This window comes from Ciconia boyciana, chromosome 9 (genome assembly GCF_034638445.1).
Source record: "Ciconia boyciana chromosome 9, ASM3463844v1, whole genome shotgun sequence".
Lineage (NCBI taxonomy): Eukaryota > Metazoa > Chordata > Aves > Ciconiiformes > Ciconiidae > Ciconia > Ciconia boyciana.
Window position 1 is genome coordinate 28,413,474 of NC_132942.1, and position 25,125 is coordinate 28,438,598.

The window sequence follows — 25,125 nt, forward strand, 5'->3', positions numbered from 1 at the left end:
AAGCTCTTCAGCTGCTTTCCGAAGCCAGGGCCTGGAGATGGATCACTTGCCGATGATTAGCTTAACCATGGGGTGAGGCTGGGTCACAGGGTATGACGTGCCTCCTTGCTGTCCCGGGTGTTGCAGGAGACTCTCCTACTGCCCCTTCCTGACAAGTACAAAGGCTCAGCGCAGTCTGGCAGGAGACGGGTCACGGCCAGGGCAGTGAGGTGGGAAGAGGACAGCCTGCCTGAAGACACTTGCAGAGCCCTGGTGAGTCCATGTGATGCACTAAGCAGCCCGGCCCAGTGGAGCAGCAGAGAGGGAATATCTGTGCTGGAACACCGGACTCAGTGAGACCCTCGGTCATTTGCTACGTCTTGTAGTCGTCTTAACAGAGCAGTGTGATTCTCCTGACAGATTCGCTTAGCTGGTGCTTCAGTACCATCTTCTAAGAGAATGCCTCTCTTCTTTGTTGGAGTTTCTCCAGTTCTAACCATGCTGTTAATTTCCTTTAGCCTCTGGAGAGAGGAGGGGGAAAAAAGTAGAATTATCTCTCATTATTGTGACCAGCAAAATATAAAGTGAACTTTTGTTAATTGCATTATGATGGGATTACATATGCTCTGCTTCTGGAGATCTACGCTGTGCTTCCTGTGACAGACCAACCTTTTTAATCACTCTACTGGTCTTTCCATTACTGTGTGCTAGAGTCTTACACAGACTCAAGCAAGCTTGTTGTTTCAAGGCACGTAGAGCTGAAAGGCCTTCCATCCATAGTTACGACTGTTACCGTACACCACAGACGCAGCAACCCCTAGAATGAAGATGCCTCTCAGGGAAGATTTCTACTTCATTCTTGGTGACCAGAGATGACAGGATTCAGCCTACCACATATTCACCTGGTGAGTCTTTGCATGTTAAGAGCTGCGTGTTGGGGTTTTCTTCCCCTGCTAGGTCGATAAGTGCATGTGATTGTACTTAATGTTCTGCTCTTTGAACAGTCTCCATACCAAGTAACCCATCCGTTACCTGAAAACAAAGGGTACTATTGCTGTGCCTCCCGAGTCTTTCATGTGTACCAGTACAAAGAGTAACTTTTAAAAGTACACAAGTGGCTTGGACACCTGATTGCTTTACAGCTTCTGAGATACCCAAACTGACAGTTTGAAGAGTGTTAGGTGAGAAGGTACATGTTAAACAATGTAAATGGGAGGGTGCATTGCACAATCGTCTCTCGCTACCAAAAGGAACGGTAGAATTAAGGATTTATAAAAGCAAACTAAAACCTGTTAGTCTCACCTTAGATGGGCTGCTGCTGAAATAATAGAATATTTTCTCTCGAGGAGAGAGAGTAGACTCGGTTTTGTGCGGCGAGATGTACACTGGGTGATTCTGGGACAGCTGTATTCTGCGAGGGGAGCCAATCCTTACAAAGGGGTAGGGCGAGAGTGGAGGAGAATCAGTCTGCTCAAGAGAAAACGAAAATCACTCAAGAGTTGGTATCTGATCTCAGGTGTTACTGCAGTAAGGCTTTTGTAAGTTTGTCACCTTAAACACAGTTTAGTTTGTTTCCACTAATGTTGTACCATACATACATAGAACAGATGGAAGTTTTGTCATGTTATCAGGCCAGATTAGTATGTTTTAAATTTACTTCTCTAACGCTATCTGAGGCTGGCAGATGACATTGCTCAGTGCTGTGTATTTCATACAGGAGGAAACAGCAAACAGCCATCAAAAGTACTTAATATTTCAGCAGCAGAGTATGTCCTTGAAGTGAAATTATGGTCATAAAAAACCCACAATCCCTTGAATTTGCTTACAGTGAGGTTAGCGAAGAGTACTTCACTGCATGTACGGTAAAAAAAGATCTACTTACTAGTGAAAAGCACAGACTTCAACTTACTGCATTTGAAGTATACTTCAGGGCAAATTCTTTAATCTGCTCGATGTAGATGTTGTTATAGAATTGTATAAGGTCCCCTCGCTCTTCCTCCTCAGTGTCACTGTTGGCACCTGTCAGTCGGGTTGGAGTAGGGGGAGCGCTGTTGGGGTGTGGTACGGGCAGGGTGCTGCTGGATCGCATTACTGGGCTGGAGTCTCTGCTAGCTGTAAAGGTGAGAGCAACCTCTCCTTATTCAGCCTCAGCTGTTTAATGCACTTCAATCACTTTAATCCCAGACATTCAGCTGCACACAAAAACTGCGTTCCAGATGTTTAAATTACAGTATAGTGACTCTGAATCTGGTGTCAATATCAGCAGTGCTAATTTTGTTCCCTTAGCACCTTTCCTTACAAAAAAGCTGCTGAGTCCATGTACAGAAACACATTTGATTTCTAACTTCTTACTGGATAAGCTGCAAGTAGCTTTTCTGTGTAAGCTGAGTTTCATCACAATATAAGCAGAGCTAAAACTTCATTTTTCAGGCATTTGTGATATACTTTTAACAGTGGCTCTTTCTTGTTGCCAGCTGGCACAATTTCAAATAAGGAACAGCAGTCTTTTCAGCTAGCAGTAGAAATATTTGGCTTGGTAATACTTCCTGCTGGGAGTATTAATGTGGGAAGTTGCAAAACAGATATAATTTCCCCCGTCTCCCTGCCATCTCTCTGTGACAGAAAACATTAATACCTACAGTTTATAGCCTCATCTATTAAATATCTTGAAAAGTGGTGGCAGGAATATACAGCATCACTTAGTTGCTTTCCTTTACAAAAGTTAATTCAAGGAAAATGTGTCAGTTCAAATATCAGGGAAAGAATCTTCAGAGATGTCCAATATGCTAAAATAGATGCTGTGGGTGGCTGGCTTGTTCCTATCGCTGAGGACAGCCAGCTACTGCAAAAGAAACTGCTGCAGCTCTATGACTCCGATAAGTAGAAGAGTAACTGTGAACATGGGCTAGCACTGACTTCCTTTTGTTCTGCCAAGATGTTCTTTGGTGTACAAACTGAACTCAGAGTTCAGGCCAGCTGTCATGGTAAACTCTTAAGGTAAGCTCATGTGGTGATGGATTCAAAACTGTCAAAGTGGGTGTAATAGTGAGCTTGAGTTATAGCAATGCTTAAATGTTACCAACATATTCTCAGTTGTGTCCAAGTTTACCAAAGAAGGAACTGCTTGGGGTGGGGCGATACAAAATCCAACTCTTACTTTATGCACACCGTTTTGGAAATGGAATTAAAACCAAACATCTGCAATCTGGAATCACTCACTTCTTTCTCTGTTTCTCTCTTTACTTCTGTCTGTAGGCGAGTTCTGCTGGCTACTGCTGTCGCTGCTGCCAGAGTGTCGCCGTCGTCTCCTGCCTTTTATCAGGACACTCCGATATACCTGCAGGGAAAAAGAAGAGCATAACAAAGGAAGGATGATCAGATGTGCAGTTACATAGTCAGGAAGCAATAGTCTGCATGATATATCTGCTTTTTAGAAACTTCCTTGGGGTATCAAACTGCTTCTTACAGGGGAAAATACAGCCTCCTAAGCAGAATGTTATCCAATAGGCACTGCCTCCTTAGGCTTTAAGTAAAGATACTTTCTATTTTAGGTATAGTTTAGCATAAAAAGCTTTCAGTAGTGCAGGATTTTGGATATGACTGCTGTCTTTTGAGGAGAGTGGCTGACAGACTGCATTCGTTTAATACTAAATGTTACTTTAAAAAGCGATCCATTCCTAAAATAGAATGAAGGCATTTAATAAACTGGATACCGCATTGTTTAATACTACCTGTACTTACATGACTCTTGGCTTGTGGTTGTGTCCGGTAGCAGCGCATAATATTCTGAAATGATCTGTCTTCCTTAGTAACCTACAAGTAGACAAACAGAAAAGGTTAATAGTTTTTTCTGTGGGTTGGTTTGTTTGGGGGTTGTTGTGTCTGTTGTTTGGTTGGGTTTTGTTTTTGGTGGGTTTTTTTGAGGGATTGTAATCTTTCGAATATTAAGTCTTCAAGAAGTTGTTTTTTTCTTTATTCACACCTTACCTTAGCCATTACGTAGATGGCACACATCAGCAGCTGATCCAAATGTCTATCCATCATGATTTCAGGGCAGTGCATCAAGGAATACTCAAAACATGTCCAGATCTTTTTCCGCAGCTCGTCAGATATATCGAGTTTGACACAGAGATCTCGCAGACGAACGCTAGCTAAATGATACACCTGGTGAAATGGAGACTGTGCTTAGGGCCACAGCAATACTGCTTTTCTTACCCAGCTAAGGGTAGTTCAGACCCTGTAGAACTTGTGCAAATGATCAGCCACAAGAAGAAAAACTAAATTTAACTTCTTTGCTTACAAGACATAGACATTCCCTGTACTGGTATGGATGCTAAGAAAACATGTGAATTATCCCAAGCGCAGGAAGGGCAGTGCATAGCCTGTAGAAACCACTGTATTGAATAAACCAGAATGTCTCAAAGGTGAATTTCTCTCTTTAAAAGAGCCTTAAAGAAAATGGACACCTTTAAGTACCTGCTGGACAAGTACATGATCTACTTCACAACTCGTGGTGGCTGTGGTGAAGGTCTACACCTTTGCTAGTGAGAAGTTGCCTACATAAGAAAACTATTCTTCAGGTATGTCCATGAATAGACAAAGGCTATAGATTAACTTTGAAATTGAATATTCTATTATTATTACTAATAATAAGTACATATTTTAAAAATCACTGAAGACTTACCAAAATACAAACTCAGCAAAGCACACATTAGACTGAAAAGTACCTTTCTAAAGAAGAGTGAAAGTGAGCCCATCTTCCGAGGCCTGATGGATGTGGCAGTGATAAATTGCTGGGTTTGTCTTTGCTCTCCAGGAGAGATCTGCTGAACAGTTAACTGGCCTGGTAACTGCAGTGTTGCCCCAGTCATCTGAGTGTTCAGGGTACCAGCAAGAGTCTGGGCACTGAGAGGCTGAATGGCACCAGAGACAGCTTGAGGCTGGGTACCTACATTTACTTGGACTGGGAAGAAAGTTATTCCCCCATTTTCATTGGCAATACCTGTAATTCAAGAAAAAAAGAGTCTGAAATAAGAGCAAGTTGTGGTGGGGGTGTGTGTGTTTATGGTTCGTTGTGGTTTTGGTGGTGGTTTTTTTTTTTTTAAAGAATTCAGTAATTCTTTTATTAGTTGCTTATCACTATAACTGTATATTTAGTATATTATATATGAAATTGTTTCATCAAAATACTTTGGACTTTTCATCATAAGGAGACAAGAAGGTAATGAACTTGAACTAAGCTTTTAATACTAATGCAACTTTCATCCCGTGCTAGTTCAGGAATGAAGGTGTACTAAAATAACATTTTTATAAAGTAGATGTTGGCAGTCAGAACATCTTTGTGCTGTACGTGTTCTGTCTCTAAATTCTGTTCATCTATTCATACAATTCTTTCCAATTATGAATCCTCAAACGTACTTTTTTCTCCACTGGTGTACTGTTCCCCCCTCTCCCCCTTACTGTGTGCTAATACTCTGATGGGAACAAGCCTGAATAGTTCTACAGTAGCTTTTCTCTCACCTTGCACTGGTATTGTGACAGTTTGCCCATTATTGGCTGTTACGGTGGCAGTTGCCACCGTAACCAGCGTCTGGCCGGGCACTGGAGTTACTGACATGGCTTCAGGACTCATGTTCTGCACAGGCACTGTATTTACCACAGGCTGTTGGGAAACTCTTACTGGAGTTCCACTGTCAGAGGCATTATCGTTATCAACAAACAGTCTTCTCCTTGTAGGATTGGCTGTAGGAGAACTGTATCTGTCATACAGGGTAGTTGGAGAGGATGAAAGGCCTGTGGATCAAAAAACCACATATGTATAGAACTCCTGTTGTATAATCCCTTATACAAATATGTGACAGAAATCTAATGAGAACCAAATTACGTCATGCAAAGCTCTTCAGGAAACATTTTTAACAATTCCTTACGTCTACATTTGTGGCTTACAGATTGCTTTTAGAGATGACTTAATCTCAAATAATGCTGTGTTTAATCATTTTCTGAGGTAATGTATTATGTTTTATTTTTCCAGAGAAAAAGTTTGAGACTTCACATAACTAAATATATAGTGGAGCTTCTGTTCTGGTGTAACAACAAAGCAAACTGTCAAGTGCTACCAATTAGAACATAAGTAGTGTATGTCTATAAATATTATTTAACATATACGTAGGTATACATACATATATGCTGTTCATAATACATAACCTCCTGAAAACACTCTCTCAGAACAGTATTTTGTTCACACTGAAATAATGAATGCATCGGTCTTAGACATCCCACTTAACTGTGTAAGTTGCAATAGAAATACCATTTACAAATGTGTTTGCAATTAGCTGTACATTGACATTAAAGCAGCTTCCTTGCTTAGACCATGGCTTTAACTTTTAAATCTAAGAAGTGTAAGTATGTTATGCTTAAAAAAAGTCTCACCTTTTCCTAGTCCTCCAGTTTCAGCACGAACCTCGTTTATTCGTCTTGGTGTCAATGGTGAACCTACAACACTGCTCCCAGCAGATCTCTCAAAATAGTGAGGTGGCATTACCTACAATATTTATACTTTTATTAGAGTGTCAGTATTGCAGACTGACTACATAACAAAAGCTTCTGCACTACAAATTTTGAACTGCAAAACTGGATGGAAAAAAATAAAAACAAGAACACTGAAAAACTTACCATAAGCCTAACTAAAGCTCTGTAGTGATTGTACTACTCTAGAAGATACAGTACTGTAATAATCTTTCTGTGACTACAATTTAAAGTCTTTTTACCACACTTCTTGTCTAGTAGTCTTTTCACATGTAAGTCTAGTAGTCTTTTCACCTTCCCTGCTTGTCTGTTTTGTTCACTGTTCTGCTACGCTGTGCAAATACTGGGTGCGAATCATCTCAGCTGCATGTCTCCATTTTGGATGTCTCTGTAGAGATGTCCATGAACAGACCAGAGCACACTACAGTTACCACTTTCTCTGCACTGATTAGCTTGTAGGGTGAAACTGAAATTTGGACATGTAAAGCCTCTCCTTTGCGGTATAAGATCCACTCTCTACCATCCTGTCTGATTAGGAAAACTATGTAAAACATACAAAGAAGTGCTCACCTCTTCACAGCTAGGAACTTTGTTTTCATTATCTCTGATTCTGTCCCACAATACAGATTCCTGTTTCCATGCCATACTTTCCAAGATCTGTTCTTCAATATGATTAAGGTGTTTTACTACTTCCCGACAAAGGCCATCCTCTGCTCTAATAAAAACTTCAATTACCTGTAAGGTGGATAATTATGATCAACCTAAGGTACTTGTTTCACATATTTCTTCTTACAGAAAGATCTAATTCTAATTCCTGATTTTCAAGGAAGAAGAGACTATTAGAAATAGTAAGGCTGCATTACTATGACTCAGTCATATGTTATCTTGCAGTTTTATTAGAAGACAGATATTTGCATCTTTCTAAACAAACATGTCAAGCACTGTTGCAGAATAGCTGCAACACTAGCTCATGATAAAATGATAATCTGTTAGTTACTACATAGACACTTGGCTACTGCTCCTGGGTTAAACTGCAAAAAGTATTTTGATTTTTTAAATGCCCAAGACACACCCCAGAATGACAGACATTTGGGTAGTATTTTTTCAGTACAAAAAGGGGCAAAACTGAGAATGAAGGGTTAATGTGTGAGTTACCATCTAGGTAAAGAGATTACTTAATATAAGTCAATAGAGTACTCATGACTTGATAAGCATTTCTGGCTATCAAACACTTTACCTTATAAAAATGATAAACTGGAATGTCAAATATTTCGGTGATGAATGGGAAGTTTCCAGGTGGTTTATATGTAAAGGTAATTATCTCAAGGCAGCATGCCAGCAGAGATCTATGAAACACATCTTGCTCCAGTATTGCCTGCAAGATAGTTGCAAATTTTAATACTTAATTTACAATGTAACTATAGAACAGTAAAAGGCTTTCTAATCTACCTCAACAGCAAGATTATCAAGCTTATAAAAAGAGATCTTACTTTGTAAGAGAACAGAATCCAAAATAAGACATATTTACTCATTAAAAATTTAATATACCTTTGTGTTTGCAAACACAAATGATTTATTGTATGCTTTTTCTTCCATTCAGGTGTACTTGCAGGCTACTTTTCAGAGATTTACCCTCATTTTAATTAGCTGTCTATTCTGCTCTACAACTGTTTTCCTTTTTTGTAGCTCCAGCTTTAAAAATGAGGCACAATTTGATTAGTTTTCCTTACAGATAAGTCAGTGTCTCCCAGTCTCCTCCTCTCTTGCTCAATGACTGACTCCAAGACCTTGTAGTACAGCACCTCAGCACGACGAAAATGCTTACTAGCAACATCTGCAGGAATTTTAAATAGAAACAATACTGTGAAATGCAATATAAAAATTACATTCTTTATCTTAAGCTATAGAGATACAACAATTTAATAGCTTGTGTGGATTTCTCTGCTGCTGTGGCTACAATGCTTTCAGGACTAAATCAGTTAATTTGAAGTTAATTTGAAGTTAACTTAGGAATCCCTCTCCTATGCTGCACTGACTTGTGAATGCAGAGCACAACAACTTATTACTGAACCCAGATTTTGATGGAAACACCATATATAAGAACAATCTTTAAATTGCTATAATATAATATACCTATTTCAAGTTCAGAAAGTACATTGTTTGAAAACTATACCTATATGGATCCAACTTGCACTGTGCAACAGAAAACACTGAAACAACTATGTTGACAAGAACAAATAACAAAGTAAGGCCCTAGTAAGAAACAGGAAGGTCAAGAGCATCTTCCTGATTTTTAATCTGTCTTTCATGCGCTTCACAAATCTTGACAACTTTGCAAATAATACTTTGTGTTTATACGGGCAGGATTTTAATAATATCTGTACTAACCCATCCTTGTATTTAAGCCAAAATTGCTGTAGGACTTTTAAGGACTACAGTTAGGCAGATTTTTCATTACTGTCACAGAAATCCATGCCATCGCTATTCGTGTATTTGTGGGGAAAGTGGTACCCTTAAGAGTCCTTTTCGTTTTACTTCTGTAGAACCAGAATTATCATCAAATTCCAGTGATGTAAGCTAAGGTTGATTATAAAATTGTATGCAGGGTTGAAATTTGCCATGCTTTAAGAATACCAGGAAAAGTAAAAAGTAATAGAAAAGACTCCTGTGCTAAAGCATAACCTGTAAGTAAAACTGTAAGTTACTTATAAGTGAGATAAATGTGTTTACAAGCATTTTAATTCTTATCTGTATAAGTCGAATGTTTCCCACCTTTGGAAAAATTACTGAATTCTCCTTCAGTCTGCATGCTCTGGCAGTATACTTCATACATTTCTTTTACTCTGTTTGCAATAGATTGAGAAGGATCTCTGGAACATGCCCTGAAAATAAAAACTAAACATTTTCAACATACTAATCCTACTAAGACCAAAAAAAAAAAAAACCCGGCAACTATTTTTATCATATGATTAAAGCATGAAACTCTAAATATCTTAGATAGCAATAAAAACACACCCATATGTGCCTAACTGTGTATGCACTGTAAAGTGTCCACAGCATATTATTATTATTGTATATAGTGCAGTAAGTAGGCACATCTTTTCATGATTGGGAATAAACAGCATTTTCCATGTGATATAAAAATTGTTTTAAAAATATATTGTACCTGAGGCAACAGTTTATCTACATGGAGCGTAAATGTTATTTTGAATCTCCTACAGCATGGAGTCATTTGCTAGGTAGTGAGATTTGCTAAGTAGGAAAAAGAAAAGTCTTGAAAATTTTTTATTAGCAGTTGGCTGTTAGAGAAGCTCAGAACTGTTGGGTTTAAAGTGTTGTATGTTCTTATAGCCAATAATCTCTTAAGGACAAAGGTGTCTAAATAAAGAGAACAAAGTCTTTTGAAATTTCAGTGTCTTTCTGGGTCCTGTTTTCCTCCAGAACCTTTCAAGACTGACTCACATTTTAAATTACACTGTTTAGCATTAACATTTGTTATTAAAACTATTTAAAAAATAGAATTATTTGGTTAGCCAAGCACCAAACTTACCTGAGTATTTGCTCCAGATTTTCACTGGGGGCATTTTTCAGTCCTGCCAGCATCGTATGCAGGCGGCTCAAACTGTATGTTGCTATGGACACAGGTGTTACATATGGGTTGCTCTCTTTAATATACTTGCGGCCAGTAAGTGGGGTTGTAATCCTAAGTGTTTTGGACTAAAAAGACAAAAAATAAGCATATAACTGTACATTATTATAAAACTTAGATACAGGTCATAACCTTGAAGCATCTGTAGAATGCTTTCTTAGCCTGTGTTATGATATGTGCCTGGAAAAAAAGAGCAGAAATCAAACAGCCCAAACTAGTTCATGTCTCAGATGAAAGTCAGCAATGAAAGATTGATCTGTGTCATTTGGATGTTTGTGTCAAATAGTACTGTATATATGTATAAACAGAGAGGATGTGACCTCACGCTGAAATGCAGATACTGGGAGTGAAGGCCAATCTAAAAAAAACCAAAAAAACCCCAAAACCAGAACCCAAAAAATCCCCAGCAGTCCCCTCCTATCCCTTGAGTACCAAAGGCAGCTGTAGCTCATAGGAAAAGTGTACTGAGCCAGCGTTTCCTTTCAGCAAGTTTCACTCTTACATGAAAAGCCCTCCTGAATGTAACAATTAGCATTTTAATTCATTTGCATCAGATCAATCCTTCATATGAAAATAATTTAACATGAAGGATGTTCCTTCAATTAATGTTCAGCAAAAATGATGCATTTCTAATTATCTAAGCACACAATTACTTAACCAAGAAATGTTTTCCTTATTGTAATGAACACATTACATTTTGCAGTGTTTTCACCATGGAGTCCAGCTTTCAATACTCCTCCCATTCCTCCCCCGCCAATCCTAAGTGTTTTATTTCTGTCTCCATACCCTACCAGGAAAGATGGTTCCCCCAGCCCTGCCTTGGGCTCCCTGGAGCATCCAACAGCACAAGCATTGCAGCTGCAAGCTGCTGTCTGACAGGCCACACTGTTTCATCCCTACAGAAACCTACAAGAGTTATGCACCCAGAACTATGCCAGCAAAACAGTGGTTGATTATTTCTTTAAGTAGATCAGAAGTGAAGATTAAGTACTCGCACTGATTTTGCAGATAAGGTTATCTTCATCTTTTCTCTCAAGAAAGTTGAAAGCCATTAACCAACTCTCACTCTGGAAAAAGATCACATAACTATTTCAGTCATCTAGACTGTTTTACCCTTTTGCTCTCTGTATTTTAATGGTGCTAATACAGCTTATATCCTTCTTTATTTGCCTGTCTTTTATCCTTCCTCCTTTAAGATATCTTTTCCATCTTCAGGAACATTTTGATATTCTGTAACCATAGGTATATATGTCCGCATTCAAAGCCAGTGCCAGTTTTCCAAAAGCTACTCTAGTCACACAAAGGCCCTGATAATTTTATAGCTCCTTCTTCTTCACTTTATTGTTCTGAAACATGTAGTTTTCTTTATCCTCTCAAAGACCATATTCTATGCTATTTTGTTAGTCATATACAAAGACATATCTATGTATCATGCTTTTAGGCAAGCAAGGTGAAAACCATTCCCTCCTAGTGATTTAACTAAAGCTGTAAACATGTAATATTGACACCTGAAGCATATCTGTTAAAAGGAAACAAAAAAAAATGCATAGAGCAAAGCGTTGAGCAGCTTTGTATATGTTAAACAAAAACCTGCATATAGGACAGAGATGTGAGGGAAGGGGAAGTTGGACAGGCAGGTCCGGAGGGCCCCAACAGCTGCAGGACAATTCAACACCTGCCAAACAACCACGGAGAATTGCCTGTTCTGTTGTGCTTGAAAATCTCTACCTAAAGATACCTCTTCAGGTAATTACCTAAATATTCTCTACACTGGATTTATTTAATCAAAGAAAACCCAAATGCATGGAGAAATTCTGTCCAAAAACCCCAAAAGTAAACAATATATCTAATCAATTACAAAATCTAACTCAGCTATGCTGTGTACACTCCCAGATCACCTTAAACAATAAAGATGGTAATTTTTTAGTAGCTGCTTCTCTTCGTCAGACATAGACTAACTCAACACATTCTCCATATAAAAACAGCAACAGAGACCATGTCATACTCACCCTGTCAAAGTGCTGCTGCAAATTATGCTTCACTTGTACTCTTTCAGCTGTTTCCATTCCTGAAGTTGTATTCAAGCACCTTGTGAGAGTTCCAATTTCTTCATCTGCGTCCTCCCCAAGAAATATTCGCTCATCAAGATTTCCTACTGACAAAACATACTCTTCGTAGGCCTTGTTGATGGCTTTGCTACAGCAGAAAGGAAAAGACAGATACAAAACCCCCTTTATTCAGACAGTGCTTTGTTCACCTGCTTACTGAATGAACACAGTTCTGGCCTGTTGGAAGTCTACTTCAGAACTTCTTTTAACCCCGGCTCCAGCATTGGAGCTCCTTTAAAATCTACAATATCTTAAACATGACACTGGCAAGGGCATTATTGTTCCATTATATCGGATGGCTTGCCATTTAGTATAGCTGCGGAAGGGACATAATAAAACACTGAGAACTCATATTTAGCTGGAAACTCCCCAAAACTTATGCAGCATCACATCATCATAAACTACGCTTACCATTTTCATACCATTTAAAAGAAAGTAAGTCCTACTCATAAGCATCTCAAGGATTATAAAGAAAATACCACCAAACCCCATTTTCCCCTCCCACTTCCCACTCATTCAATGTGCTCCCACATCTTTTTCATACTAATACTTTTAGTTATCTACCAAAAAAAAAAATTGAGGAAACATAGAAACATAAGAATAAAAGCAGACATCAAATAACACCATCCTGAAGAATCATTCCTCTTTCAAATATGCCTCAGACCTCAAAGAAAAGGAACTGAAACACAATGTAATGTATAAACTTTACTAAATACGCAGGTCAACTAGCTAGTATTACTGTTAAGATACAGATAATAATGCAAGTGCAATTGTATTAGAGAGGGATACTAATGCAAACCAAACCACGAATACAGTGACTCACAAGCTATCTCCAAAGTTCCCAGGATCTAGAAATCCGGTCAGATTTTCATCTTTTCCTTTTAAAAGCTGTAAGACAGTTAAGAACAAAGGATGGACATTTTTGTTCTTAAAAAGGTTTTGAAAACAATGAGTAAGGAGAAATTTTTCTACATTACAAGTTTATTGACCAACCTTTTTGTCAAAAAGTTTCCGAATATATGGCTTCCAAAAATGTTCCTTTATGCCTTTTGCTTCTAAAACTAATCCATAATGTAATGAACACAGTTTTTCAATGATGCAGGGAGGATCAGATGATACTTTATAATCCTTACTAAGAAAGTCTTCAGGTAAACCTACAATTAAGAATACTATATTATTTCATTTTGCAAATCCATATCCTGTTTTCTTATTAAACTTAAGTTCTATGCTGTGTAGTCTAGGTAGTGTGAAATTAAAAGGGTAAACTAATTAGTGCCCGTGAAAGGACGACTAATTATATAATGCCCACTCAATTTGATAATGTTATTAAAAGTCAATTTTGAGTCAGAGGTTTAAAAAAATTAGATATTGAGTGATAAAAATTAAAAATATCAGTTCTAATTAATAGAAAATTGATCAAACACTTGTGAACTACAATACTCATTCAAATTTGAGATAATGGTCCCAGTTCACATCCAAACCACTACAAAGTAAATGCGAATACTGTACAGCACTGAAAATGAAGTGTAAGTCTGAAAAGCATTACATCAGAAATTCAATAGAAGCTTCCATTTCTGAAGAACAGAATTTCTTCTGAACTGAATTTGAACTGAATTTCTTCAGGAGAACAGCAGCAACCCAGGAATGAGAGAGAAACAATCAAGTTGCCACTCTCATATTTGAGCACTGGATCTTTCCAAACTGCTGCCTCACGGGAACTCTCCAGTCTGACTGTGTCCAATAACGACTGGTCACTATGCACTTTCACTGACATTAAAATGTCATTAACTTAAATCTTTACTTTGGAACTTCCTTCAATGGTATTTCCAGAGTAAATTAAATTCTTGACTTACTTATGTTATTGACAAAATTCAGTAGTCTGTTATTACATACTACATCAATAGAAATCTAACTGTGTAGCCAGATACAGAAAATACTAATTCCCACATATTTCAAATCAATATTATCCAACTTATTCTCTGCCACATAGACTCATACTGGTTTCAATAGCCTTAGAAATTCTTGCAGATTTTGGATAAAGATAGATTTTTTTTTTCAACATACCTTTAAAATTAGGATTCAGAAGTTCTTTACGGTTAGGACACTGGAGAGCATTTCCATACACTAGATCCAAAGCACATAACAAGAGATGGTAGGAATTGACCAAGTCATCGCTGATCATAGGAAAATTACCTTCAATATTAGAAAGACATAAGACATTAATTAAAATTAGCATTGATTTAAAATTCTTTTAACCAATAAACTGTTGAAATTGGTATTACAATCAATAATGGAGTCTTAGAAACACAGACTTTGGTGACGATAAATATCTGGTTAGAAATGCAGGTAGTAAAACAGACACACACTTAATAAAATATAGCAAATATAATAGTAAAATATGGTTTCAGGAACAGCAGCAATTGTGTAGGAACTCAAATATGTTGTGCTGTTTTGAAAACAAACCTTACCAAAATGTTGATAAACATGATATTGCAAGCTCCCTCATTCACAGTAATCTGATTAATCAGTGCATAAATAACTTGAAGCAGCATGAACTGTATAATGCAAGCTGCCTCAAGAAAGAAGAATTTGTTACCCTAACTCTGGCAACACAAGCCCCACTGTCTGGCAGTGTTACGTCCTTCAACAGATTCTTACTCCGTCTGCCTGAAGCAGAATCTTGTTCTAAAGGCGTATAAGGGGGAAGAATGGGTTCTGACTGAGACTGTCCTTTCCCCCAATTTTGCATTGCTGTAAAGTGTTGCAAAGAACTGTAGCTTTTGCTAGGCTAGACCCAAATGTTCAGATGTCCTAGAAAAAGCAAGCACCGCCCCCTCCTTCCATTCCCCCCCATTCTCCAGAATGAATCTATATTCAACTCAAAGTCAGGAGATTATTTTTCTTTACCAATCTGTTTTCTTCACAAAAATTTTGTTGGGGGCATGATCATTATAAATAGTAATAAATTTAACTTTATTTCTCTTGTGCTTTGCAAAAGAGTTAAAATGTGTATCTCTGATCTGGTTTACAATGTAGCTTTATTTCATATATCTCTAAAGTATTTTTTATTTATCATCTTCCTGTAGAAAATAATCCTTGTAACCTCTTCACTCTTTTATCACCTTTCACAAAGATTATATTCAGATTCATTACTCTCTACTGAACTCATTTAGGGTTATGATGATCCTTTAGAGGAATAGCCATAGCTAAAAACAGTCTTGTAAAATAAACTATACCATTGACTAATACCATAATTTACAATTCCATTAATTTATATGCACAGCATGATTTTCAATCACTCTTTCAATACTAATAACTCTTCTACTCTTATTTTTTTCAGGTAAGCTCCAAACCACTTAGCTGAGCCCACCATGAAGAACAGGTTTAAATCCTTGAAGAAATCTATCATATAGTAATAAACTCACTTAGAACACATCAAAATGTATATATGATTAAGGTATTTATTTAAATTGTGCTGTTACTTTTCTACCAGTAACATACCAGTTTGTTCAAATTTATATTCAATTTTCTGATTCCATGTTTGTTAAAAGAAAAATAATTTCAACGCAGATAACTGGAACTATGTAAAATAATGAAGCCTACATGAAATTTGAATTAACTGTACACATTTATCAGTTGTTTCCAAATCATTAAAGGTTCACAGCAAAACAATGAAAGTCCTAAATACAATAGCAAAATGTTAATCAATAAAAATCTTAAAGAAGTAACTCTTGTAACATAGGTTCACTTTCATAACCATGAAGTCTAGCATGGCAATCATTACTGTCAGCATAGTCAAAAATAAATCTAATTTTACAGTACCAGTAGTTTCATACAAATGATTTGTCAATGACATTTCAAACAATAGCTTACTACTTCCTTTCACAACCTAGTACCAAATAATAAGAAAGTTATCTCAGTGCAGCAGATATATTTTTTCATTTCCATTTTAAAGAAAGAAAAAAAGTCAACATAGAGAGTTTAAAGATAAATTATTACAAATAGTACGCAAGAATTGCAGTATCACTAAACAAAGTCGCTATCTTACTTTGCAGTGTATACCAAAGGTACGAACAAGACCTGTACTTTCTGCATCTGTGAAACTGAACGCAATGATCTTCAGGCTTGCAGAAATATCACAGAGACAAGCCTGAACTTGCCACTGATGTGCGGTTGCCATGATAAGGATTACTGCCAACCCTCAAAACACAGTGAACAAAACTTAACATGAATATTTAATGCCTTAAATGGTCAACATTTAGTTTTCATTTTTGTGCTGCCACACTTTAATAAACTTACCGCTAGTCACTTACTAATTTTACAGTTTATAATTACTGTACATTTTTCTTTTTCTTGTAAAATTTAATTGGCTCTGTTATCAAGATGGTATTCTCTACGAAGTTAATTTGTATGTCTGAAACTGCTCGCTAATTAACATGTAGTTAATTGATGATGTAGTTACTCAAACATATTAACCAATAATTTAGCAACAGGAAGACTCACAAAGTCCCTTTGCACCTTGTCAACTTGTCCAATCTACCCACAGAAGTGGGGATTTTATAGAAGAGAAAAGAAAAATCTGTGATTTTTCAGACTGACCTGCTTACTCTCTCAGCTGCCTAACTGTGCTAAAGAAGCAAAGTCCTGAGTGACTGAGTACAGTACTAACTCTCCTCTGGACTCAGCGGACTATGAATAGGTGTTTCTTACTACTTGAGAGAGCTATTCTGGACTGAAAAAAAAAAAAGATGAAAATCATACTGTGTTTCAGGGTTGCAAGCAACGTACTTGTTTAGGGAAAATTTCTGTTCCCCAGCAAAGTGGAATTTGCAGCCTATTGGAAAAAGGCATCTTCTACATAAGATACAGTGTTCAGTACAGCACTCGTGCAATACCACACCCTTCTTGATCTTTGTACAAAGGAGTGATGGTGAGGGTCCAGTAATATTGCCAGTAACTTTTCCAAAAGGGAGCTGCTGTCAACCCTCTGCAGTGTGGCACAGTGTAGAAAGAAAGGCTAATCTGTATTGAACAAAATTAGTGCCATATAATTCAATATTGTGACAGCCTACTCTGTCCTATCCTCAAAAGCAGCCAATTAAGGAAATCACAGCATGCTGCAGGAATCTTAACACTGATTCACTTTTAAATTGGAAAAAACTACCCCACCACACACCCCCAAAACAAAACAAAATTAATTTTATCCCTTTCCTTGTAGAAATTAAACTATTAGTTTTCTTCTACTAGAAATTATCTTCTGAAAAAATATAAAAAGTCTCTGGAAATTATCAATGGACCTGAATCTACAAAGATGTTCTTTCAGTGAGGAATATAAATCTTGTCTTTATTTTCCTGAAAACACTGTCTTACTTATAGAGAATTCTCAGTGAACACTCATCCAAGCAGTGCTTGAATAAAGCCCTAGGTATGCAGAAATTCTTTAAGATGCAGGTTTGGTGAGGAAAGACTTTAGACTATATGTGATATGACTGAACAACTTAAGCCTAAAATAAGGATTTAATCCTGTTCCCTCCTGTGGCTCTTGATAACATCAGTTATTACCAAGAAAAACTGCTGAAATCCTCTGCTATTCTTATTAGCTTTAAGGCTGCTCTTATGATAAAGGTTATATATACATTGCAATATATTGTCTGTTCATTGCATTATTTCTACAGATGCATGTTAACACAGGATCCCCTTACACGTTCCAAAGGAAGCTGAGTCTTCAAGACTGTCAGCTGTTTATATATATACACTGCTATGTCCAAAATGCAAGAGAAAGTCACCCTTGCAAGACAGGCATATGCAGACCTATTTAGTAATGCATATGGTTATTTGATACAGTTGGCTGTGTGCTCATTTTTTAAAACGGTAGGGGGGCAAAAAGGCTATCAAAAGAATTAGAAAGCTATCTGTGATACTAGCGTGAAAATAGTCATGCCTAGAAAAATTTTTACTAGGTTGTAGGAAAAAAATCATTAAATTATTCATAAATTATTTTCAGTGTTGCGGGAAACTTAGGAGGAATTTAAATATTCTTTGTTCCTAGTAAACATATGTATATAAACATATGTATTCTGAATTCAGAAATGCCTGCACCTATTCAGTGTTCAAGAACTGATATAACATAATGACTACAAAAAACAGGTTTGCAGTATTTAATCCCTTTCCAATCTCTTACCTTTTGCATGAACAAACAGCACCCAACAAAACTGGAAAACTTCAGTCACAGTACATGGTTGTCGTCTTTTGGGGAAAAATACAGCAAGAAGACACCCAATAAGCTCAATGAATGCAGACTGATAGAACATCATACAACATTCAGTCATTCTAAAAGAAAATGAAGCTTTACTATAGTGTGGCCAAAATCTTAAACCCTTCCCACAAAAACCTGACTAAAGGAAATAAAGCAAGGCGCACACTGGTTTAGTGCAGACACAAGTGGAACACCAGTCTCAGTCTGCATGTAATGATTCCAATGTCACTATGGCAGTCCAACACAGCAGATTCCTTTACAAATAGGCCAAGACTTGAGCAGAAAATCACTGTAAATTTAATGTTAAACATGGCTGGCCTAAATGTTTTCTTTTAAGGCAAAATTATGATCTTAGTTCCAACGAACAGGTAAATATCTGAATTTAAAATCTACAGAAAATGTTATTTCTGCTTTTTCATACAACAAATCGTACATACAGTCAATTGAAATAATTTGAGAGCCAGAGCTGAAATTCCTTCTTCATAAGCATTCTGAGCAATATAAGCATGTATACATGTTCTTGGAGGAACACATTACACAGCATGTTGATATTAATATACTCAGGACAGGCAAGACTTTCAGAACTGTGTGTTCACAAGAGTGTCATCTATGTACTAATGTAAAGCATTTTGTATAGGATTCTATATATTATACAGAATTTTGAAATATATTAAATGTTTATCAGAACCAAGTTCCTCTGATGGTCTTTGTTTAAAATGCTTCCAAACAAAATATAACTCATTCATGAGGCCCCTTCTTAAATCAAAAGTTTTGCAGCTATTGAGGATTTGTTATTTCTTAATACTGCCACATGTACCATACTGGACAGTTTTCCTAAATCTCCTTCCTACTTTCACATTTCTGGCTAGTAAGTTCAGTTTGTGTTCTTGGTAACATAAAAGTCTTGACAAAGGAATCAACTCATCCAAATTTTTTTATAACCCCCCCCTCCCAAATCAGAAACTATGATAAAGTATTTACTGTGTGGATTAAAAAAAAAAAAACACAAAAAAAAACAAACAAAACCAAACCCAGCAACCTCCCCACACACCAACTTTTATAACTCCACAGCATCATTCCTTGTTTTCATATAGCATAGCACTGGAAGTGCTATTTCATATATTGCAGCTCATCCCCAGGACAGAACATTAGAGCAGCAAAGAAGGTGGCATAGAGATATGCTTTGTCCAATATTATCACATCCCTTCTAGGTTTTTTTTTAAGTATAGTTGTGTAATTTAGATTGTAAAATAGGCACATGAGTCTGAAAACCAAGCAGTATTTGCACAATGTAAATAGTCTTTACCAGGTTTTCTCTATTTCTAGAAGCATTGCTTGCTCTGTAAGGCTGTATTTAATGTTATTTATTTCATTCGGTATTATGTATTTAAGTTGGAAATTCTTTCATTCAGGCCAAATTAATTGGTGAGGCCACATTCTTTTCCATTTCTCCAGTAGTTTGTTCAGCCTTAATCTTTTGTTTTCTTATTTAGTTATTCCATCATGTTATGTAAAGACTGGTTTTAAACGTCAAAATTAACATACATTTCACACAAAAATTACTAAGTATCATCTTCCAACTTAATCTTCAAAATTACTTCACACCTTGCCATCCAAGCTAACCAACTAGCAGGGTTTACTCTTCTAATCATAGAATTATATATGCAGTATATTTTAATTTAAATATTTTATGCAAATATTAATCTCACATAACTCTATTCCATCTGTAGTCCAATTCCCATTTACTCACCTTTTACATTCTCCAACAAAATAATTTAGGCACAATCCTGTCTTTTTTTATAGATTGAAATACATTTGGTTACAAATGCCACTAAGTGATGCTCAAAAGAATATCAAGGGGGAAAAAAAAGGCGCCCCAAACCCCAACTGAGAAATAGCCTGTAAATATTAGAAAAAGTAAAAGAAAATTAAACCCCACCTCCTTACCCCCTCTAAAAGCAACCAAACAATGGCACTTCACAATAGTGAAGATGAAAGAAATAATGAAAGGGAATAAATCAATCTCTGCTAACTACCAGGTGAAATCACAGGTCATGCTAAGTGCTGGCACAAACAGATAAAATCTTGTTAAGATCAGAATAACCAAAAAAGAAGGCTAGCACTTAATTTTCACAGCTCTCCTAATACAAACAGTAACAAAGAAATAAAGCTTCTACTATAAAGTAAAACATCCAGAAGATCTGCATCTATGAAGAAAACTATGGGAATTACCAGGCAGTGAAACAGGCTGAGTTGGTCTATGAGCTATGGAGGCTATACAGATTGTACAATGATCTTTCAGCCTTTCCCATCTTAGAAATACTAATACTTCTCTTGTCTACGACTGATTTTAATCTCTACCCTTTCCCCTGCCCCCCAAATCATAAAAACTTAGTAGCTTTGGGATTTCCTGCACCCTGTCAGATCCAACAAACTGAAAAAAAGATTAAAAAATTACTGTGAGCAAGGACAGACAGACCAACTCCGATATTATAAAGAACTACTATGAAAATGCAGTCAAAAAGACAACTAAAACAACTGAGCAACTTCATTATATTTCTGTAAGAGTAATGCTCTAAAATCAGTCTGGAAATAGCAGAAACATACCTCTGTTTTCTTCCTCTCTGTTGACGGGGTTGATCTTCTTGAGGATATCTGAAAATATCCTGAAAAATGGGCTCATACTTCTTAAAAATTACTGCCGAAACTGTAAAGTTTCTCTCTAATCTCTCAGTTCGTTCTCTGAATTGGGAGGGTAGATTTGCCATGTCTTCCCACTTTTTCATCTTGTTAAAAAACTCTATCAAGCTGAAAATACCAAACGAGTTAGGTCTGAAAGTAGGGTTTTTTTTCAGAAATATACTATACATTTTCAACAAAAGTGCAATTTCTACTTCCCAAACTACTGATAAAATGGTGGAATTGCAAACATGACAACGTACTCAGAGCCAGTCCTTCACCCATAAACAAGGATGAGCTCAGACAGTTTGCAAATATATCCTTGGTTGATGACCATGTTAACTATATATTCACAGTTCTTGTCTTTTCCTCACAAAGACACAATCAGATCCAACAGTCAGATTACTCTAAAATCAGATTTCTCTCATTTTTCTGAATAATTTATTAACTTACATAAAACAAACTCTGAGTTCTACAATGTTAAGAAGATTATACAAAGTATGAAAAAACCCTACGTTTCAATAAATTTCACTTCATAAATTTGGCTTTCATTTATTTTTCACTCCTTTATCTGTACCTACTTTTTCAATGTTATTAGTCTTTGATGGTCCAGATCACAGAAACAATTTATCCACATTCAATTCCCTGAATGTCTGATTAAAAAAAAAAAATAGTTTTTAAAGGATCACTTTTGTATTGTTTAAACCAATAGCAATGCTCCAACAGTAAAGGAGATAGGGAGAAAAAGTGCATAAGAACATTCTTTTTTTTTTCCCCCAATCTTCTAAATTGTTACAAAACAATCAGATCACTAATAAAGTAAGTCAATTGTTTCAGGAAGTTTTTCTTCATTGCTTTATGGACATAAACATTTGATGCAAATTTGTTTATCAGATTCTGACATCACTTTGGTTTCATAAAGCAAGAACATGTGAAAAGTGAAGTCTTCTTACCAAAAAAAGAAGATAAATTGTGTGAATATTTTCAGAGCCAATTAAAAATGGTTTCTCATGTGAGAAGTTCACACTTTGCACACTCTTCAAAAATAGACTATTCTTCAGGGACTGTTTTCTTTCTCCTTTGAAGGGACGGAAGGCAATCTCTGATTTTGAAAACCAGTGTTTTTACAACATAGTAATGACCAAACAGAACTGTCCTACTTCTGTAACAAGGAGCTATAACACAAAGATTCTGATGATATAAATTCTATCTTTAAAAGCAGGAAACAAGAAAGATGTTTAGCCTTTGTTCTCAATTTCTAAATTTCACAAGCTGATAAGCAGTCATTGAGATTTTGTGTTTAAAATTAGCAAAAATAAAAGTTACCTTTGTTCTGAACAGCGCAAAATTCTGGTTAAGGATACATAATTTCCCTCAGCTGTCCCTCTGCTCACAGTTGGAACTGCTTTTCTGCAAGCCACATACAAGGCACATGCTAGCCAATGCAGATCATTTCCCTGTGAATTAAAACATAAGGCATCTAAAAGACTTCATTGAAAAGAAAAACATACTTTTCAGCTACGTACCCAACATCAAGAAAAAGGATAGAACTGTGTCCTAAACTCAGGAAGTTCAACCAACGACAAAGATGATCCATTGTTTCAAAGTTCTGTTGAGCTACTTTGTGTTTTTAACTACCGAAAAACAGGTGTTAAAGAGATACTTAACATTGAACTGTGTCAAAACTAAAATTACATTGTTAATAGTTACTTTTATAAATGTCACATTTGACCCAAAGTTTAGCAATATATTTTTAGTGTTACTCTTTTCCTATAATAACATTTTGTACTGCCTTGGTGTGATGAAAAAAATATAAAAGCTACAGTTCCTTGCTACCAGAACACTCCTGCCCTGAAAGACAGTGGGAACAGAAAAACATAGTTTCCATTTTTCTCTGTATTACGCAACAGAACAATTACTCAATCTGGTATCTAAAGACAGAAATTAATTCCAAGGAAAACCTGTCAAATCTTATTCTTCCTCTTCAATTAAAAAATAACATTTTAATGGGAAAAAAAGTGGGAAAAAAAGGGGCACAGAACACTGAATTCGATGCTGTGGGTTTCTTGGGCTACATGGTATCATGGGGCCAGATGAGCACACACCGTCGGGGAAAACGCAAGTTTTCTTTTTGAGCTTCTCAGCCCGTTTCTGGGGGTGACAAGCAGCGTGTGTGACAGAGGTGCTTTCAGACCAGAACACTTCCTTCCTCCGGCAGACGCGCACAGCTCCAGGCACCGCAGGACTAACCACCTTCCACGTGTGCGAAGCCGCCTTTAGCTCTGCACTGAGAGCTGCCTGGTTATGGAAAGGGAAGCCCTGAAGAATTCCGAACAACTCTAGACAGACATGCTTTTCTCATAAGCGCCACCTTTATTTTTTAAAAGCCACCCAGTAAAAGGCATATCCCAAACAAAGCGGGTGCGTCACTTTATGTTACCGTTTTAAAGAACGGTGTTACAAAACCTGCACGCCTTTAACCATCCACGAAGTTTTGTGCCATGTTCACGCAAAACCTGATTTATTATAATCGCGCTGAAAGCATCTACACGGGCAATTGCACAGCTACTGATAAACGTTCACCGAGATAACTATATTACGTTTGTCATCTACACAGCTGAAAGTAGAAAGACTAGAGCGATACGATCGCTTTTATTTTTAACGCCTTTTCACTGCTATGACCCGGGATTATGATGTTTTTTCCCATTTTAGAGCTGGAGAGCACGGCTGCGCGGCCGCTCGCCGGCGCACCCCCGGCAGCGGGCGCCCTCTGTGCGCGACGGCGGGCTGGGCCCGCGGCCGGCGGCAGCCCCGCTCCCTGGCGGGCGTGAGGGCCGAGGCCGCGATCACGTCGCGGGGGGCGCGGGGGGCATGTCCCTCAGCGGCGCTTCCCGCGGCTGAGGCGCGATCCCCGAGCGCGTCGAGGGCTGACGGGACGGGCCGAGGCCGCGCTGCGTGGGCGGAGGGGGGCGGAATGTGCCCTCGCTCGGCTGCGAGCTAAAGCCCGGGCGGCGCCTCGGCGCCGGGCGGTGTGAGGGAGAGGCCGTCGCGCCTCAAGGGCCGTCCCCTTCCCTCCCCCCCCACTTAACCCTCTCCCTCCCGCCGGGCTGTCCGCCCAGGGCCGGAGGCCTCAGCGCGGCCGCTCCCCCCCACCCGCCGCCTCAGCGCGGCCCTCCGGCCCTGTCGCCCCCCACCTCCAGGGTGTAGTTGCGCTTCATGCTCTGGTAGCTGAGCCAGGCCTCGGAGCGGGCGCGCTCGTCCATGTTGAGGCTGCTGCAAAGCTCCTCGTAGCGCTGCCGGGTGTCCCCCTCCTCGGCCGGCGGGGAGGGGGCGGCGGCGGCGCCCGCCCCGGCCCCCGACTCGGCGTCGTCCTCCTCCTCGCCCGGCATCCCGCACCCCGGCGCTAGGGGGCAGCGCCGCCCTGCCGCACACTGCGCTTGCGCCGCCGCCCCTCGGGGTCGCGACGCGCATTCGAATCCAAACGCCCCGGCGCCGGGCCCCGCCCCCGCCCTCCGCCGCGCCGCGGCCTCTCATTGGGCGGCGGGCGAGCCTCCTACCCGTCCGCGTCCTCGCTGTGCGCAGGCGCTCCGCGCCCCGGCGCCGCCACAGCCTTCCCCTCCCACCACGCAGGGCGGCAGCGCGCCCTGCCCCTGCTCCCAGAATGCAGCGGGAGGGAACACTGCGCGCTCGCTGTCGTCACCGCGTACACGTCACGGGCAGCAGCGCCCCGGCCCCCCCATTACACAGCAGGAAGGCCCGGGGCGGTGTTACGTGGCGGTGGAAGGCCAGGAGGGAGGAGGGTTCGCCCACAGGGGCAGGGGTAGAAGCGCCTGCCTTGCGTCCGTGGCAATGCGTAACTGATGATGGTCTCTCTGATGCTAGTGCAGAATCATTACACAAAAGAGCGTGAGATCTTCATGAGCAAAACA

General features: G+C 38.6%; 1 protein-coding gene across 4 annotated transcripts; it reads right to left on the reverse strand.

Moving 5' to 3' along the window:
* Positions 1-329: 329 nt before the first annotated feature.
* Positions 330-24,675, reverse strand: RBL2 (RB transcriptional corepressor like 2). Of its 4 annotated transcripts, none has more exons than XM_072871771.1 (22): positions 24,391-24,675; positions 22,523-22,653; positions 21,125-21,325; positions 18,443-18,507; positions 14,326-14,454; positions 13,255-13,415; positions 13,085-13,149; positions 12,163-12,349; positions 10,055-10,221; positions 9,277-9,386; positions 8,235-8,338; positions 7,742-7,879; positions 7,075-7,239; positions 6,409-6,520; positions 5,500-5,772; positions 4,707-4,981; positions 3,967-4,143; positions 3,721-3,792; positions 3,199-3,316; positions 1,889-2,091; positions 1,282-1,449; positions 330-500 (listed from the first exon to the last, which is right to left on the reverse strand). In XM_072871771.1, the coding sequence occupies exons 1-22, from the start codon at positions 24,583-24,585 to the stop codon at positions 330-332; spliced, it is 3,387 nt and encodes a 1,128-aa protein (XP_072727872.1). In that variant the 5' UTR covers positions 24,586-24,675. The 4 variants fall into 4 exon arrangements, with proteins under 4 accessions (XP_072727872.1, XP_072727870.1, XP_072727873.1 ...); XM_072871769.1 differs by having other exon boundaries at positions 18,443-18,591; XM_072871772.1 differs by having other exon boundaries at positions 1,282-1,446; positions 24,391-24,674.
* Between the last annotated feature and the right edge of the window lie 450 nt (positions 24,676-25,125).